This window comes from Hipposideros armiger, unplaced genomic scaffold (genome assembly GCF_001890085.2).
Source record: "Hipposideros armiger isolate ML-2016 unplaced genomic scaffold, ASM189008v1 scaffold_46, whole genome shotgun sequence".
In the NCBI taxonomy this organism is placed as follows: domain Eukaryota; kingdom Metazoa; phylum Chordata; class Mammalia; order Chiroptera; family Hipposideridae; genus Hipposideros; species Hipposideros armiger.
In genome coordinates this window covers 2,225,302-2,241,323 of record NW_017731396.1, presented here as the reverse complement: position 1 = coordinate 2,241,323, position 16,022 = coordinate 2,225,302, and the positions used below count along the sequence as shown (strand labels likewise).

The 16,022-nt window shown below is 42.4% G+C and overlaps 1 protein-coding gene across 1 annotated transcript in view; it reads left to right on the top strand.

The window, feature by feature from the left end:
* The window catches only part of VPS13D (vacuolar protein sorting 13 homolog D), a 299,465-nt gene that overhangs the window by 114,230 nt on the left and 169,213 nt on the right, over positions 1-16,022 (top strand). The window contains exons 37-45 of the mRNA XM_019639700.1: positions 593-745; positions 3,673-3,808; positions 4,914-4,961; positions 7,032-7,182; positions 7,282-7,492; positions 10,757-11,004; positions 12,427-12,618; positions 13,390-13,516; positions 15,137-15,279. Coding sequence (XP_019495245.1) covers positions 593-745; positions 3,673-3,808; positions 4,914-4,961; positions 7,032-7,182; positions 7,282-7,492; positions 10,757-11,004; positions 12,427-12,618; positions 13,390-13,516; positions 15,137-15,279 — 1,409 coding nt within the window. The remainder of the gene's footprint in view (positions 1-592; positions 746-3,672; positions 3,809-4,913; positions 4,962-7,031; positions 7,183-7,281; positions 7,493-10,756; positions 11,005-12,426; positions 12,619-13,389; positions 13,517-15,136; positions 15,280-16,022) is intronic.

The window sequence follows — 16,022 nt, the reverse complement described above, 5'->3', positions numbered from 1 at the left end:
CCCCCACCCCCACCCCCGAGAATTATCTTACAAACCTAAAACACACTTTACTCCAGATGGAATTGGGTGGAGTTTGGAGAATAAATAAGAATTTACCTAAGCCAAGTGAGAATGTTTTCTAACAGCTTTCTGCCTGTTTAGACCTTGGCTCAACTTTACAAATACATCCTGATCTGTCCAGTTTAGGTAACGAAGAACATGGAATGAGTAACAGAATCGACTGGTTGAAACCACATTTTCCCCTACCTCCACTAAGTATGCTAATGCTTTACAGGAGACCCTTTTTTTGAAAAGACTTTAGGTCTGTTAAATTCTAGGTAATCACTTAAATACTACTTTCAAAAAGCATGATTCCGTTTACAAAGCACTCTATGTACTAGATTCCACTGCTGGAGGAAGAGATTGTACGGTGATAGCTTTCAGGTACTTTTAAAGTGTCGCATAAGCTGCGAAGAGCCATGAAGGTAACCTTAGTTACTGATGTTGTAGGGCATCCTTTGTAGTCAGGTTATGTGGTTGAGTTCCGGGAGGGTTTCTGCTCCCAGCCCTGAGTGGCAGAGGAATGAGCTGGTACTGTCTGCTTTGGTTCCAGGGCTGCCCTGTCTCACAGCGGGAGTCCAGGCATGGTTCCAGAAGGGAACGGAACGTTTCTTGACGATGCTCACAATGTTAGTGAGTGGCGGGAAGTTCTCACGGGTGAAGAGATTCCCTTTGAATTTGAAGCACGAGGAAAGCTAAGACACAGGTAAAACATGGTTTATTTCTCTGCCCCCTCTCTGTATATATGATACGATATGATATGATATGATAGTCCCTAGTGTTTTGCCTTTTCACAAATAATGTTTTATTTTTAAAAGCTATTTTGAAAATCAGTGTTTCCTTTTAAAAAATATGATTGTCAGGCCGGCCGAGTGGCTCAGTTGGTTAAGAGCTCGCTCAAGAATTTGAGCTCTGAGCAACAGCGGTTCGAGTCCCGGCCTGAGCTGAGCTGCCAACAGGTGGCAGGATGGCTCAGCTAAAAAAAAAAAAATATGATTGTCTCTCTTGGAAATACTATTTTTCCCATTAATTACCTCTTTATTTGACATGGTGAGGTGACATCCTGTGTGTTTCACATAATTTGGTTGAAGCATAGATAGATCATAATACTCAAGTTCATTGCCTCGTAGCCTGGTTTTCATGATACAGTGGTGACATGGTATTCTTAAAAGGTTATCAAAGCATATTGATTTTTTTTTAAAAGATTTTTATTGGGGAATTGGGGGGATGGGAACAGTGCTGGGGAATTGGGGAAAGGGGAACAGACAAGTTGCTGTCGTTTTGTTCTTCAATCTAGTTGTGGAGGACGTTGCTTCACTGGCCCAAGTTGGCACCATCATTGCGCTCTTCTCTGGCGAGGCAGATCAGTCGCCGGCTTCTGGACGGCCGCTCACTGCGGCTGCTGGCCGCTCACGCTGGCTGCTGGCCGCTCACGCTGGCTGCTGGCCACACACGCTGGCTGCTGGCCACACACGGTAGCCCATGGCAATCCACTGCCACAGGGACTGCAGCCCACGCCGTCGCCAGCGACTCATGGCAGCCCAGCTCCAGGTTGAGCTGTTGTTCAGCATCTTAGCTGTGGAGGGCAGTGTCACTGGCCCTCATATGTGGGATCCGAACCGGGGCCCTCTGGCATCCCAAGCGAGTTCTTAACCATCGCGCCACTCGGCCGGCTCAAAGCATATTGATTTTAATTTTACAATACGTATGTGCCATGTAGCACTTTTAGCAAGTAGATGTTTTCAGGAAGCAGAGCCATAATGATAAGCCACTCTGATTCTAAGGAGGATAAGAACAACTCATCTAGGGAGACTACTCACTAATGCTCTCATTCTTGGCACATCCATCCAAGGGACTGGAACACATGAATGAAGATTGTGGCTGGTTACTGAGAGATCATAAAATGTCTAATAAAGTATTCTTCTATTTACAAACATTTTTAAGGGGAAGGGCTAGCCAGTGAATAGGTTAAGATTTTAGCATTAAGAGAGCCTCATATCTCTTTCCAAGGTGAGCTGAAATTTACAAGATGGGATTCAGCTCTCTGTAGCCATATGCTTTCATGAGGCTTTAAGCCTTTGTGTGCAAACCTGCTCCTAAGTCAAATACGTCTTCCTTTTGCCTAGCTTTGTACCAGCACACATTTCTTTTTAGTGGCAAGAGCTCTGACCTCATGACCCCCCAGTAATTTTACAGGAAAAATATAGTTTTAAAAAATTGCTGTGCTGGGCCGGCCGAGTGGCGAGTTGGTTAAGAGTTGGCTTGGGACGCCAGCTCTGAGTGACAGGGCCCCGGTTTGGATCCCACATGAGGGCCAGTGATGCTGCGCCCTCTACAGCTAAAATGGTGAACAACAGCTCGACCTGGAACTGGGCTGCCTTGAGTCACCAGTGACTGCGTAGGCCGCAGTGGGGCTGGCTGGCAGCTGGCGTGCACTTTTGTGAGCTGCTGTGAGCCACCGTGAGTGTCCGTCCAATGGCTGGCAAGTGACTGTCTCACCCAGGAAGAACGCAGTGATAATACCAACATGGGCCAGTGAAGCGACGTCCTCCACAACTAGACTGAAGAACAAAAGGACAGCAACTTGTCTATTCCCCTTCCCCAATTCCCCAGTGCTGTTCCTTTCCCCCAATTCCCCAATAAAAATCTTTAAAAAAATAATAAAATAAATAAAAAATAAAAAATCGCTGTGCTGAGTACATGCACCTGAAAGCCATGTTAGAATTTCCAAGGATGAGTGATGAGCTTTTTCCTGTTCCACAAGGTTCTTGGAGAAGCTACTAGAACTGTTAGCTTTCTTAATAAGCGCTGCCCCTGATGAAAGAGTTTGGCCTCTTTGTCGGTTTCCATGTTTTGCAGCCCATTTCAAGTCCCACCGTTCTGCTTGAATTCATCAAAACAAATGCCTTTTCTGGCTTTTCCCCCTTTGGCACACTGTGTCCCACTCCCTGCCTCCCTCCCTTCTTCCTGTCAGCCTCAAATCCAGCTCCCCATTTCAGGCTTCTGGCTTGAATTAGGCAAAATCTAAAATAGAATTAGATGTGCAATTTCCTCCTGTTCCTCCTGTTCTGCCCACTGCCTTCTGCTCCAGTTCCAGCTGAGCACTTCAGCCCTCAAACTCTGAGGGCTCCACCTCATAACCTGTCTGTGGCCTTGTAGGTCTGAAGCCACGTCACCGAGTGTGATTCTGAGAGAAGTAGGGTATTTAACAAAAAACCAAGAGGAAAGTGTCGTTTCATGCATTTCCAAGAGTATGGTTATATGATTAAATTGCCAGTACAACATTTTACTACCCCACTGAAATGGTTTTAGCTGACATCACTAGTTTATAAAGGTTGGGGTGGCGTTGGTGAGGGAAAGACCTGGGCTCGTGTACAGATTTGTGTGGTTCATACAAAAGCAGGACACATGCCACTTGCTCAAGCTTTGCATATCTTGCGATTTTGTTTTAAGTGTGAAACCCAGTTAATGGAGCCTCTTGATTTCCCTTGCGTGAGGCCATCACCAAAAGGCTTATTAGCCAACTGGGTTTTTCTGTCATCATGTAGTAAATCAGATTTGAATCTTTGCTTCTACTTTTCTTTCCTTTTAAAGATTGTCTTTAAAATGTCTTTTTCTGTGTTCTGCCTGCAGACACACCCATGACCTCCGGATTCATCAACTGCAAGTGAGAGTGAATGGCTGGGAGCAAGTGAGCCCCGTGTCTGTGGACAAAGTCGGGACCTTTTTCCGATATGCAGCACCAGATAAGAATTCGTCTTCCTCTACGGTGTGTAGCTGGGGAATGGCTGTAGATTATGCCCTGGCCACACCCCCCTTAAAGCCAGGCAGTCAGACAGCGAAGCCTGTGGTAGCCTTGCTCTAGTGAAGTTTTCTTGTTCTTTATTTCCACTAGCTGTAGGAAGAAGGCATGAGATTATTTCAGTTCAGTCATAGGCATTGGTAATCAATATGTAGAAAAGCCAGCCAATAGTTAATGTCAGTAGAAAAGCAAGATCTAAAATAACATTAACACATATTTCCTCACCTGTGCAGATCCATTTCATACTCAGCTGGCCCACCTGGCGATTCACTAGTCTGCTGGACATGTATTGGCTTTCCCTCACACACTGTTTTGCTTCCTCCAGATACTACCTTCTTTCAGTTGCTCATGATGCTGCTCCTTGATCCTTCTAGCTCTGTCTTTCCAATTTCTCCATTCTGGCGTGAAGACCAGTGAGCGCTGTTGTATATTTTCTGATCTCACACCCTCTCACACGCCCTTGCCCAAACTTTCCCCAGCCTGCAGTTCCAGGGTTGGAGGACCAGCCAGGGGAGTGATGAGTGTGCAGGGAGAGGCCGGCGTCCCGGCTGACATGGTCGCCACGGGTGCTTGTGCCCAGCACTCATCATACTTCCTGGGGTCGTGGCACTCATGTTTAGGCAGCCAGTGACGAGTGAGGCAGCGCGGATAGCAGAGATGGGGTCGCTCTCGCCAGACATGCTTTCTTCTTGAAAAGTGTTCTTGGGGAACACTTTTTGCTACCGTTCCTCTCTTGTGCTTCCGGCTTCTTAGAAAAGGAGACTTTCTTTCAAGATTACTTTTCTGCCTGAATTCATGTCTTGTAATGAATGGCCTAATATCCCCCATAGGTACCTATCTGTTGTATTGATGTGTTCTACAGAACTTTGTGTACCTGGAATGGTTGTAAAATGAGTGTTACTTTTCCCATATCTTTGAAGATAATGTGTTTTCTCTTCGTAGAAGACCATACTTGACTAAGAGTATTTATAAACACCACCCTTTCAAGCAAATTACGTTCTCATTGAATTTAATGATGCTTATTATGATCTCAGGTCTGTGCTGACGCTCTGACTTTTGGAATCTTTCTTAGATTGGCAGCCCAAGCAGCAGAACAAATATCATTCATCCCCAGGTTTATGTGAGTATGATTTTCCTGTGTCGCTGTGTGTTTGCACTGCGCCTGAACCATACATACGCGTTTATTTCTTGATGGTCAGGGAACTTTGGGACTTATAAGTGATGGGAATTTACCTCTCGTCCTTTTCTGTTAATGATTACCTTCCTTTTATAAGAACTTGCAAGAAAATGTTTTCACCTAACTTGGTGTGTGAGACTGAGTATTACAGGTAAGGAGAAGACAAAGCAAATTTTTTGTTTCACAGTCCCCTTTTCTGTCCAAGTTAAAATACCAGGGGTGCCAAAAAAATGTATACACAATGACTTGTATTCATCTTTTGTTATTGGTATATATTGAGTATTACAATTTTAACACAGTTTTTTCCTTTCTTAAAATGTGTATACATTTTTTGGGCACCCTCTATATAAATTACCCCTTGTGTGGCTATATGTATTTCATAGGTTTGGGTTCTAAGGTCATGAAAATAATAAGAATGAAAAATAGTAAAGATTTTTTTTTCCACATTTGGCTTTTGAAACATCATCACAAGATAACATTAAAAATATTTTTAGGTTTTTGCTTATAATGTCTTTACCCTTCAGATAGTAAGTTTTGAAATGTGAAATTTCGGGTAAGTTTGGAGGTGACAGGATCAAGATTTAAAACAATTGTCCTTGGCGTGGCTCTGCTGGGCCTTTACTAGGCTGGTCAGTGGGCGCTTCGGTGATGCTTGCGCCTGGGCTCCGTGTCTCTTAAGAACACTCCAGAAAGGTAGAGTTTGCCTTTTCATTGGGACTGCCTGGAAGTCTCGGTTCAAAACACAGAGCTCTTCATTTTATTGTTTATTAGGTTGGTTTTCACGTACCGTTTGTTTTAATTAAAAAGTTGGCAGTGTGAAAAGCTTGGCTGGGGTGTTGTTTCTTTCTCCAATAAAAAAGCATTGTCAGTACGTTCTGGACACTCATGCTAAGAATTATAGTTTCAGAACTCTCTATTGTTTACCTGATGTGGAGTTTTATGCTTAAAAAAAGAAAGTTTCTTGGCCCATGGTGGTAGCACAAAATGTATGTTGAATGTTTGAATAAACGTATGGAAAAAGAAAGTAGTGACTGCCACCCAAGACCAAAAAATAAAATATTTTCCTCCATTGTGTTGAGTTCCTGAAACTCGGCATCCTGTTTATGAAGGAGTGATTACTGTATGGAACTTAGAAGGTTGTTGTGAAGAAGGAGAAGTTTGTTTTTAAAGCTCTTTGAAATAAAAATGTTGATTTTTCTATAGGCATGTCAACCAATAATGTATGGGCCTAGAGAGTGATTTTTATGACATTTGGAAAAAAAAGTTCTTGTTGGCGTGAAAGGCATATCAGTACAGACCACTCTTTATTGTACACTCTCTGGAGTTTACAAAGACAAGTTATAATCTCAGAAGACTTCCTTCTGTTTTTCTGTGTGTGTTTTGGACAGCGCTCAACCCATTATTAGTGTTCAAAGAATGTTTTCTCACTTTAATATTAGCCTGGGAGAAAAACAGCACAGAAGGCAAATCATTTACTGTTTTGCAAAGTCCTACTTCAATGCTGCTGAACTTTTAGTTGCTGTGGATGGCCTTTACTCCCCTCAAGTAGAGTTGAAAATAAGTCTTGTTCACAGTTTCCATATAAGGGCTGATGTGTAGGAACCCAATGGCATTGTGGATGAAGGATCATTTCCAGCAGATACCTTCTTACCAAACTGCGGGATGTTTGGAAAATTTGATAGGTTACTACCAGTCTTAGGTGAAGTTCTTTATAATGTGTCTAGTGGCCCAGGACTGATTTTTCTTTGTGACACACTTTGTGATACCACACTGAATACGTTTTCTATTTTTATAGAAATGTTTAGAATTGGCTGTTTTAATAGTGTATATTTATGGGACAGTCACTCCTATGAAAGCTGAGTGGTTTTAGGGCTTAATGACTTAATTTCACCATAGAGCTATAGTGTATTAATAAGATGCTTTTGATTTAGGCATTCTGGTTGGTATTGCATTTTCGTGTGTCTGTTTGAAAATCACAGCTACACCCTTTTCTCTTGTATGTGTTTTTCACAGTTCTCATCACTCCCACCCGTCCGGGTGGTCTTTGCAGTGACCATGGAAGGCAGTGCTCGGAAAGTAATCACCGTCCGATCCGCCCTCATTGTGAAGAACAGACTTGAGACACCAATGGAACTAAGGCTGGACAGCCCGTCAGCGCCAGACAGTAAGTTCTGACATGGCCTGTCTGTCTTTCATTCTGAGGCCATCAGACTTCTGGGTGGAAGCCCTTGCCTGAATGCACTAACACTTATTTCTGTGGCAGAGCCCGTGGTGCTCCCCGCTGTCATGCCAGGGGATTCCTTTGCTGTGCCTTTGCACCTCACTTCTTGGCGGCTGCAGGCCCGGCCCAAAGGACTGGGTGTATTTTTCTGTAAGGCTCCCATTCACTGGACCAATGTAGTGAAGACGACAGACGTCAGTAGCAGCAAACGCGAGTGCCACTCAATGGACACAGAAAAAAGCCGGTTCTTCAGGTACGCACAGTGCTGCAGTGGCGTGTCAGTCTGCTTTTCTTTTTTCCCTTTATTCTTTCCCTAAGAACCCTTAGTAATTCAGTTGTGCTTATTTAAAATCCTGAAGTTCTTATTCCATCCATTCTGGTGTTCGAGTTATAACAATCCAAGGGTTAACCCTTGGTGGGCGTTGGGACTGATGCGTATCATCTAACGTGTGGGAGAAACAACCAAAAAACACAGTGCTCACACATACAAGATTAGAAACATGTATGTATGCATCCGCATAAAGAGAGGACAAGTAGAGGAGGAAGAAAAATTACCAGTTCCCATTCCTTAGTTGGGAAGCAAAACCTTTGGGTTTAGAGTTTTTCAAATGACAGATTTCAGTGGAATTTCTATGAAGGTTCATGGTCCTAGTACTAACTTTTCTTGGGGACTTCAACAAAATTATCTAATCATTTAGATTCTTTTCCTCTCCTGAAGAGTATAAGTAATATATTACTAGATTTAATGTTGGAAAAACTACTGCATTGCTGATAATTAAGTTTTCCTATGCTACACTTTAAACTTATTTAGAGGTTATCAGCTTTAGTTTTCTTTACAGTGAAGACAGGCATCCATTTAGTTTAAACTTACAGTAGAAGTATCAGAATAGTATAAAGAATCCCAGTATACCCTTTACCCAGATTTGCCAATTGTTAACAGACTAAGGGGAGAAATAGGTAAATACATAGCCATAATTGGTGATTTTAACACTACCTAGCTGTCAGTAACTTATAAAACAAAAAAACCAATAGAGATAGAAAAGGATTTGAGCAGTGCTATCAATCAGCTTGTCATAATTGATGCATATAAGACACTTTAACCAATAACTCCAGACAGCATAGTCATTTCAAGTATGTGTTAAACATTCAAGAAAGACCATTTAAGGATGGCTCAACTAAAAAAGAAAGACCATTTACTGGGCCATAAAACAAAGAACAATAAATGTTAGGGAACTGAAACCATACACAACACATTTCATGATCACAATAGAATTAAACTGGAAATCAATAACAAGATACCTACAAAATCCCCAAATATTTGGAAATTAAATAATACATTTCCAGTTTACCCACAAGTCAGAAAGAAGTCACAGAGGAAATTTAAACATTTCAAACTGAACAGTAATAAAAACCAGACATATTAAAATGTGGAGGATGCAGCGAAAGCAGTTCTAGAGGGAAAAGGTGTGGCTTTGATGCTCATATTAGAAAATAAGGCAGGTATAAAATCATTGATCTAAGCTTCTACCTTAAGGCAGAAAAAGAGGAGCAAATTAAACACAAACCGAAAAGGAAACAATAAAAATAAGTATGGAAGTCAATGAAATAGAAAGCAAACATAGAGAAATATCAACAATGTCAAAATTGGCTTTTTGAAAAGATTCATATTTGATAAACCTCTAATAAGACTGATCAAGGCAAAGAGAAAGAAAACACAAAATACTAATATAAGGAATGAAGAAAGGAGACATTATTACAGATCCAATAGACATTAAAAGGAGATGTTATAAACAACCTTATGCAAATAAATTCCACACTAGAATGACAAATTTCTTGAAATATACAGATTATCAAAACTGACTCAAAGGAAATCGAAAATCCAAATAGTCCAATATATCTATTAAAGAAATTTAATTGGTAATAAAAAGCCTTCCCACAAAGAATACTTTAGGACCATATGGCTTTACTAGTGAATTCTACGAGACATTAAGAAATAATACCAGTTCTATGCAAACTCTTTGAGAAAGTATGGGAGGAGGGAACAGTTCCTCACTCATTTTAGGATACCATCATATTCCTGATACCAAAACTGATGTAGATATTATCAAAGAAAGAAAGAAAGAAAACTATGAATCAGTATTCCCTCATGAAGAGTTGCAAATATTCATGACAAAATATTACCAAATAGAATCCAGCAAGTGAGGTTTATCCCAGGAATGTAAGATTAGCCTAACATTTGAAAAATCACTAAATGTAATTTACCATATTAACAGCCTAAAAGAAAAAAACATCGGACACCTCAGTACATGGAAAAAAAATAAAAATAAAAAGCACCTGCTAGAATTCATCACTCATTCCTGATAATGCTCACAGCCTACTAGGAAAAAAGGGAACTTTTCCAATTTGTTAAAGGGCATCTACCATAAACCTACAGCCACCATTGTATTTAATGGTGAAACCTTAAACGCTTTTCAGGAGCAGCCACTCTGTTTGGCATTGCAGTACTGGTCCTAGCCATTGCAGTAAGGATAAATAAATAAACAAGAAATTGAAAAAGCATGAAGATCTGAAAAGAAGTAAAACTGTTTTATATGCAAATGACACAATTAAGTATGTAGAAAACACCATGGAAAATTATAATACCTAAATAAATTTATCAAGGTTTCAGGATTCAAGATCAACCTATAGAAATCAATGGTATTCTCATATTCTAGCCAAGAACAGTTGGAAAATGTGATTAAAAAACATACCATTTACAATAGCATCAAAAAACATTAGCTACCCAAGAATAAATCTAAGGAATGTTGTACCAATCTTCTACTCTAGGAAATAAAAAACTTTGCTGAGGGAGATTGAAGAAAATCTAATAACTAAGTAGAAATAAATAACCAAATTCATGGATGGGAAGACTCAGTATTGTGAGGCTTTCCATTCTCGATAAATGGATCTAGAGATACAGCCCAATTTGGTTATCAACAACCCTGTCAATCAACAAGATAATGAATAAATTTAAAAATGGTATGTTCATACATTGGAATAAGAATCAAATACGATGCATACAAAATGGCTGAATCTTGTTGAAACTTCCATTTTTATGTAAAAATAGCTTAGTACATGCTGTATCATTCCATTTATACGCAGTTTGAGCACAGGCACAACTAATCTGTAGTGACATATCAGAAAGTAGTTGATTAAATGATGGGAGTGAGGGTTTTGATTGGAAGGGTATGTATGTGAGGTTGCTTTCTGGAGTGAGAGAAATATTCTGTAACTGGCTTTAGGTGGTGGTTATAGACATGTATGTGATTGTCAAAAGTCATCATGCTAAACCTTTAAAATCTATACATTCTATTCTGATTTAATTATACCTCATTAAATGTGTTTGGGTTGAAAATAGCAAATATCTTACTGAATTCTTGAACCATTTTAATGTTATGCTTTCTCATACTCAGCTAAGGAGAAAGAATTCAAGTTCTTCATTCAGGCTGATGGTTTTTACCCCATTTTGTCTTCATAGGTTTTGTGTGGCCATAAAGAAAGAGAATTACCCAGATTACATGCCCTCGAACATATTTTCTGACAGTGCAAAACAGATTTTCAGACAGCCCGGGCATACCATATATCTCCTGCCAACTGTGGTCATCTGCAACTTGCTACCTTGTGAACTTGACTTTTATGTTAAAGGAATGCCAATTAATGGGACCCTGAAACCTGGCAGAGAGGTAGCTCTGCACACAGCTGACACGTCCCAGAACATTGAACTGGGTAAGGATTTAGTCAAATCATCATTTGTAGTAATTCCATGGAAATGTCAGTATTTTGTGATCATTTGGTAAACATTTTAGAGAAATCATAGCACACACAGTATCTCAATATGCTAGCTCAGAAGAGTCATGAAGTTTTAAAAAATACACAAAACTTCCAAATTAGAAAATTATCAAAAGCATTGACCAAGTCCAAAAGATTTACAGGGGAGCACTCAACAGAGCGTTTTTTCTCACATTGCTCACTTGCTGTGTGACTCTGGGAAGTCATTTCATCTTTCCAAACCATGCTTTTTACTAGCTATAAAATGAGCCAAGTCCTGTCTCTCCTCTTTTCAGGAAAGGGAAAAACGTGCCATACACACACTGTACCCCAGGCGTTAGGTCAGGTGCCTCACACACATGATCTCATGTAATCCTTCAGCAGTAGTTACTTGTCCCATATTACTGATGAAGAAATTGGGGTTTAGAGTATTCAAGGTGTCAGGTAGTTTTCAGGAGTAGGGATGAGCGAAGTTGAGGTAGAGAATCACCACCCGATTTGTAGCTCTTACAGCAGAGAGGTCCTTGTGGAATTTGGGCGGGAAGTATGCTTCTTTAAGGCTGTTGCAGATATGTTGAAATAATCATGACTTAGATACTGATCTTTTTATAGTTTCGTATATCATCTCACTTGATCTTCACAACAGCACATGTATTCAGGCAGAGAGACAGCTGCTCTCCCCATTTTACAGCCAGAAACCTGAACCTCATTGACCTTAAGCCGTGTGTCCCACAGCAGTAAGCTTGCATGTCAGCGAATATACAAACCCTTGAGCTTAATTTAGAAAAGACAAATAGTGCAGTGCTGGTTGTCCATTGTAAAGAAAATAGGTCTGTGCTCTGACATTTAAGTATTTCTTCAGCAAATGTTTATTGAGCCGCTGTGTGGCATAGAAATACCCTCACCGCCGCTGTGCACACCCAGCACTCTTTAGCTTCCCAGTCCGCTTTACATGGATCGTCACTTCTAATAACAATCCTGTGACATACTCGTAGGTACTACTGTTACCCCATTTGGCAGGTGAGGCGCAGTGAGGTTAAAGAGTGTTCCGCACCATGCAGCTTAGTGAGGCCAGACTGGGACTTTGCAGCCAGGCTGTTTGGCTGTAGAAACCATGAACCTTACCCTCTTCTCTGCCTCTATTGGGTCTTAGGCACCCACCCCGGGTCCTGATGCATAGAGAGCTCTTAATAGTCATCGCTGTTATTGATAGCTTTTTTGGTATTTTCATCTTTCTCATGATGCAGTACAGACTTCCTAGTGTGACATCCAGGCCACCTGGTTTGTTTCATATGTAAAGAATCCAATTTCGTTTGGCTGTGGGTATTTTGACAAACTAAAGTGAGAACCCAGGAAGACAATAGCTTGCATCTCCTTTAGGGGTATCACTGGAGAATTTTCCGCTCTGTAAGGAATTACTCATCCCACCTGGAACCCAAAACTATATGGTAAGAATGCGACTCTACGACATCAACCGGCGACAGCTGAACCTCACCATCCGGATTGTGTGTCGGGCAGAAGGGTCCTTGAAGATCTTCATCTCTGCCCCTTATTGGTTGATTAACAAAACAGGTATGTACAGAGAGGTTGCTCGGGGAGGCCTTTGGCGTTAGTCATGGGAATTCACATTTATTTGCTCAGCTCACTAAATGGAGCCAATGCAAATAGACGACTTCAACCCCCTAAGCTGCCGGAACGCTCGTGCTTCATAATTGCTCAGTCATGGTCCAGACCGTCCTGTTAGACAATGAACTGAGCCCACTCAATCAATTCCATTTTCTTTTTTTTTTTTTTAAAGATTTTTATTGGGAATTTGGGGGATGGGAACAGTGCTGGGGAGTAGGGGGAAGGGGAACAGACAAGTTGCCGTCGTTTTGTTCTTCAGTCTAGTTGTGGAGACGTTGCTTCACTGGTCCAAGTTGGCACCATCATTGCGCTCTTCCTGGGCGAGGCAGACCAGTCGCCGACTTCTGGACGGCCGCTCACTGTGGCTGCTGGCCGCTCACGCTGGCTGCTGGCTACACACGGTAGCCCATGGCAACCCACTGCAGCAGGGGCTGCAGCCTACGCTGTCGCCGGCGACTCACGGCAGCCCAGCTCCAGGTTGAGCTGCTGTTCAGCATCTTAGCTGTAGAGGGCAGTCACTGGCCCTCACTCATATGTGGGATCCGAAGCAGGGCCCTGTGGCGTCCCAATCCAGCTCTTAACCAACACGCCACTCGGCTGGCCCTCAATTCCGTTTTCACTCTTTTCCCCCTCGATGATTTTTTTTCTTTTACTGTTTGCACCTGTCTTGGATAGACTGGGTGGGATTGATGTAGACTTTTCCCCTCCTCCCTAAAGGGTTACCACTGATCTTCAGACAGGACAATGCCAAAACCGACGCCGCGGGCCAGTACGAGGAGCACGAGCTGGCCCGGAGCCTGAGCCCTCTCTTATTCTGCTACGCTGACAAAGAGCAGCCAAACCTGTGAGTACGGTTATTTATGGGGAGGGGAAGTGAGCTCCGAGGGAAGGGAAAAAATTAGCACAGGCTATAGTATATCCGTGTAAGCAGAAATATACTGTAGATAACAATCCCGACTTGGCAGGGGACTGGGACCATGACCTAATGGGATTCTTTCGGATCTAATTTCTGTTACTCGATAGTGAAAATAAACCATTTGGTTGGTTTATAATGAAAGCTAGTTTTATTTTACATGTATTGAAGTAGTTCTATTCATAACTCTGCCAATGAAGAGAAACCCACATGTTCTGTGCACAGTGTTCTTACCCTGTGAGCTCTCAGCACAGGGGAGCTGGCACGGGAGGCAGGCGGGCGGCGTGACTGGTCCTTGGATACAGCCTCCACCCCATCAACCAATCCAGATCGTTCTGTGTACGGTTTTGAAATCCATCTTTTACCCTTGAGTTAAAATGTACCATTTCAAGACCCCCAGGCTCTCATTGTACGTTTAAAAGCAGGGAAAAGCACCAACGTGAGGATTAGATGGCATGTCCTTATAACTCATTAACTTTTGTGCTTGGTTTTGACATTCTGCTTTTTACAGGAGTCTTCTAATTTATAGCCTTAATCCAAACATAAATGGGCATATCTGACTGATACTGCTCGAATGCCGTACCCCATTATCTGCGGAAGTATGCTGCATGCTTACGAGGAGGGCTGAGGGGGCACCATACTGCGTGCCAGTGGGCGCAGCTGTGCCTGTGGGGCGGGGAGGCTGGAGTCAGGAGAGGATTGACTAGGGTCTTGGATGGTGGATGTACAGACACTTGCCGTGGTCAGCAAGCCCCGTCTCACGCTTCCTGGAAGGATTTTGACAGTTGTTGATCTAGGACTTGATGTTCCTAATAGTTTGTTTTATCCAGGGAATTCACACTTCCCAAAGCTTTTCCACATAAACCATCCCATTTGATTCTCCCAACATCCCAGTGGGTTAGGCAGGGCAGGAAATAGTGTTTTATTTTAAGACGAGCAAACTGAGGCTGAGAGAGAGAGAGTTTACCCACCCAAGGTTATGTTGTTCGTGGTAGAACTGGGACATGCGTTTGGGATTATGGTTCCAGGATCCGTGACCAGAACTTGGCCCACTAGACAGTGCTTTGCCATTGCGCTAGGACCAGACCTTAGGAGGAATGTACCGTTAGCTGCATTTTCTGCACCAACTTTACTTGGATGCTCAGAATGGTGTGCACACTTTTCTATGTTCAAGGTATTTCACGAACCCCTGAAACACCTGAGTCAGGAAAGTATCCGTTTGTCTTGAATCCTTGTTTTTCAGGGGAATATAGACAGGTAGCATTTCCCACATGTCTTAGGCTAACAGAATCAGAATGTTTTTTCCTAAAGTGCTCAGTTGAAGATGTCCATACATTTTACACGTTGTTGTACTGTGACCACCTCTGAGATGGCGTTTTGACCACTGATAGTGAATTGCCTTGCTGTGTTTGGGAATCACATGATAGTGAGGCAGAGTCAACATTCGAGTTCTGATTTGGGACGTTAGCTACGGCAGTGTTCCCTGGTGAGGACAGCTGGATGAGACTTTCTGATGGGGGATATATAAACCTTTGCTTTTCTGTCCCACAGCTGCACGATGAGAATCGGAAGGGGCATTCATCCTGAAGGCATGCCGGGCTGGTGTCAGGGCTTTTCCCTGGATGGTGGCAGCGGCGTCCGAGCTTTGAAAGTCATCCAGCAAGGAAACCGCCCAGGGCTCATCTATAACATTGGTGGGTTTGATCTGTAAAGTGGTGGGTTATATGCGGGGCAGCCGATGACCTCAGGCATGGAGGAATAAGCCCGCCATACATTTTGGCCTGGCTGCAAGTGCTGGTTTTCCCGTTCAGCATTGGGTCAGGTATCTTTGCTCTCAATGCTAGATGGATATCAGCACCGATCTGTTCCCCTGGGGATCTACGGAGCTACCTAAACACCTGCCCCTTTGAGGTCTGGGGCTCTGTTTAATTTCAAACTCACCTGTGTGAGGAAAGTATCAGTTTGGCTTAAACCCTTGTTTTTCATGGGAATAATGGGAACACTTAGCATGCTTTTCATCCTCCAAGCATTTCCCACGCATTCATTAAAATTTGCAAACTCTAAGAGGGTAGGAAGCATTGTTCTCCTTGAAACTGAAGCAGAGAGGTTAAGTGACTTGCCCACATGCAAAGGGGAAGTCTGGGTCACAAGTGGGATTATGATTGAGGCGTATACACTTGAAGCAGAAAATACAATAAAAAGCACTTGGTGGTTATAGTAATTAGAAGCCCACTAAACTAGTTTAGCTTATGGAGGTGGAAGGTGGAGAAAGGAGAATACCTATATACTTCATATCCACCTAGAACGCCCAAAAGATTTTCCCGAAGAGTGAAGATCAACTTTTTTTTTTTTTAAGGTTTTTATTGGGGAATTGGGGGATGGGAACAGCGCTGGGGAATTGGGGGAAGGGGAACAGACAAGTTGCTGTCCTTTTGTT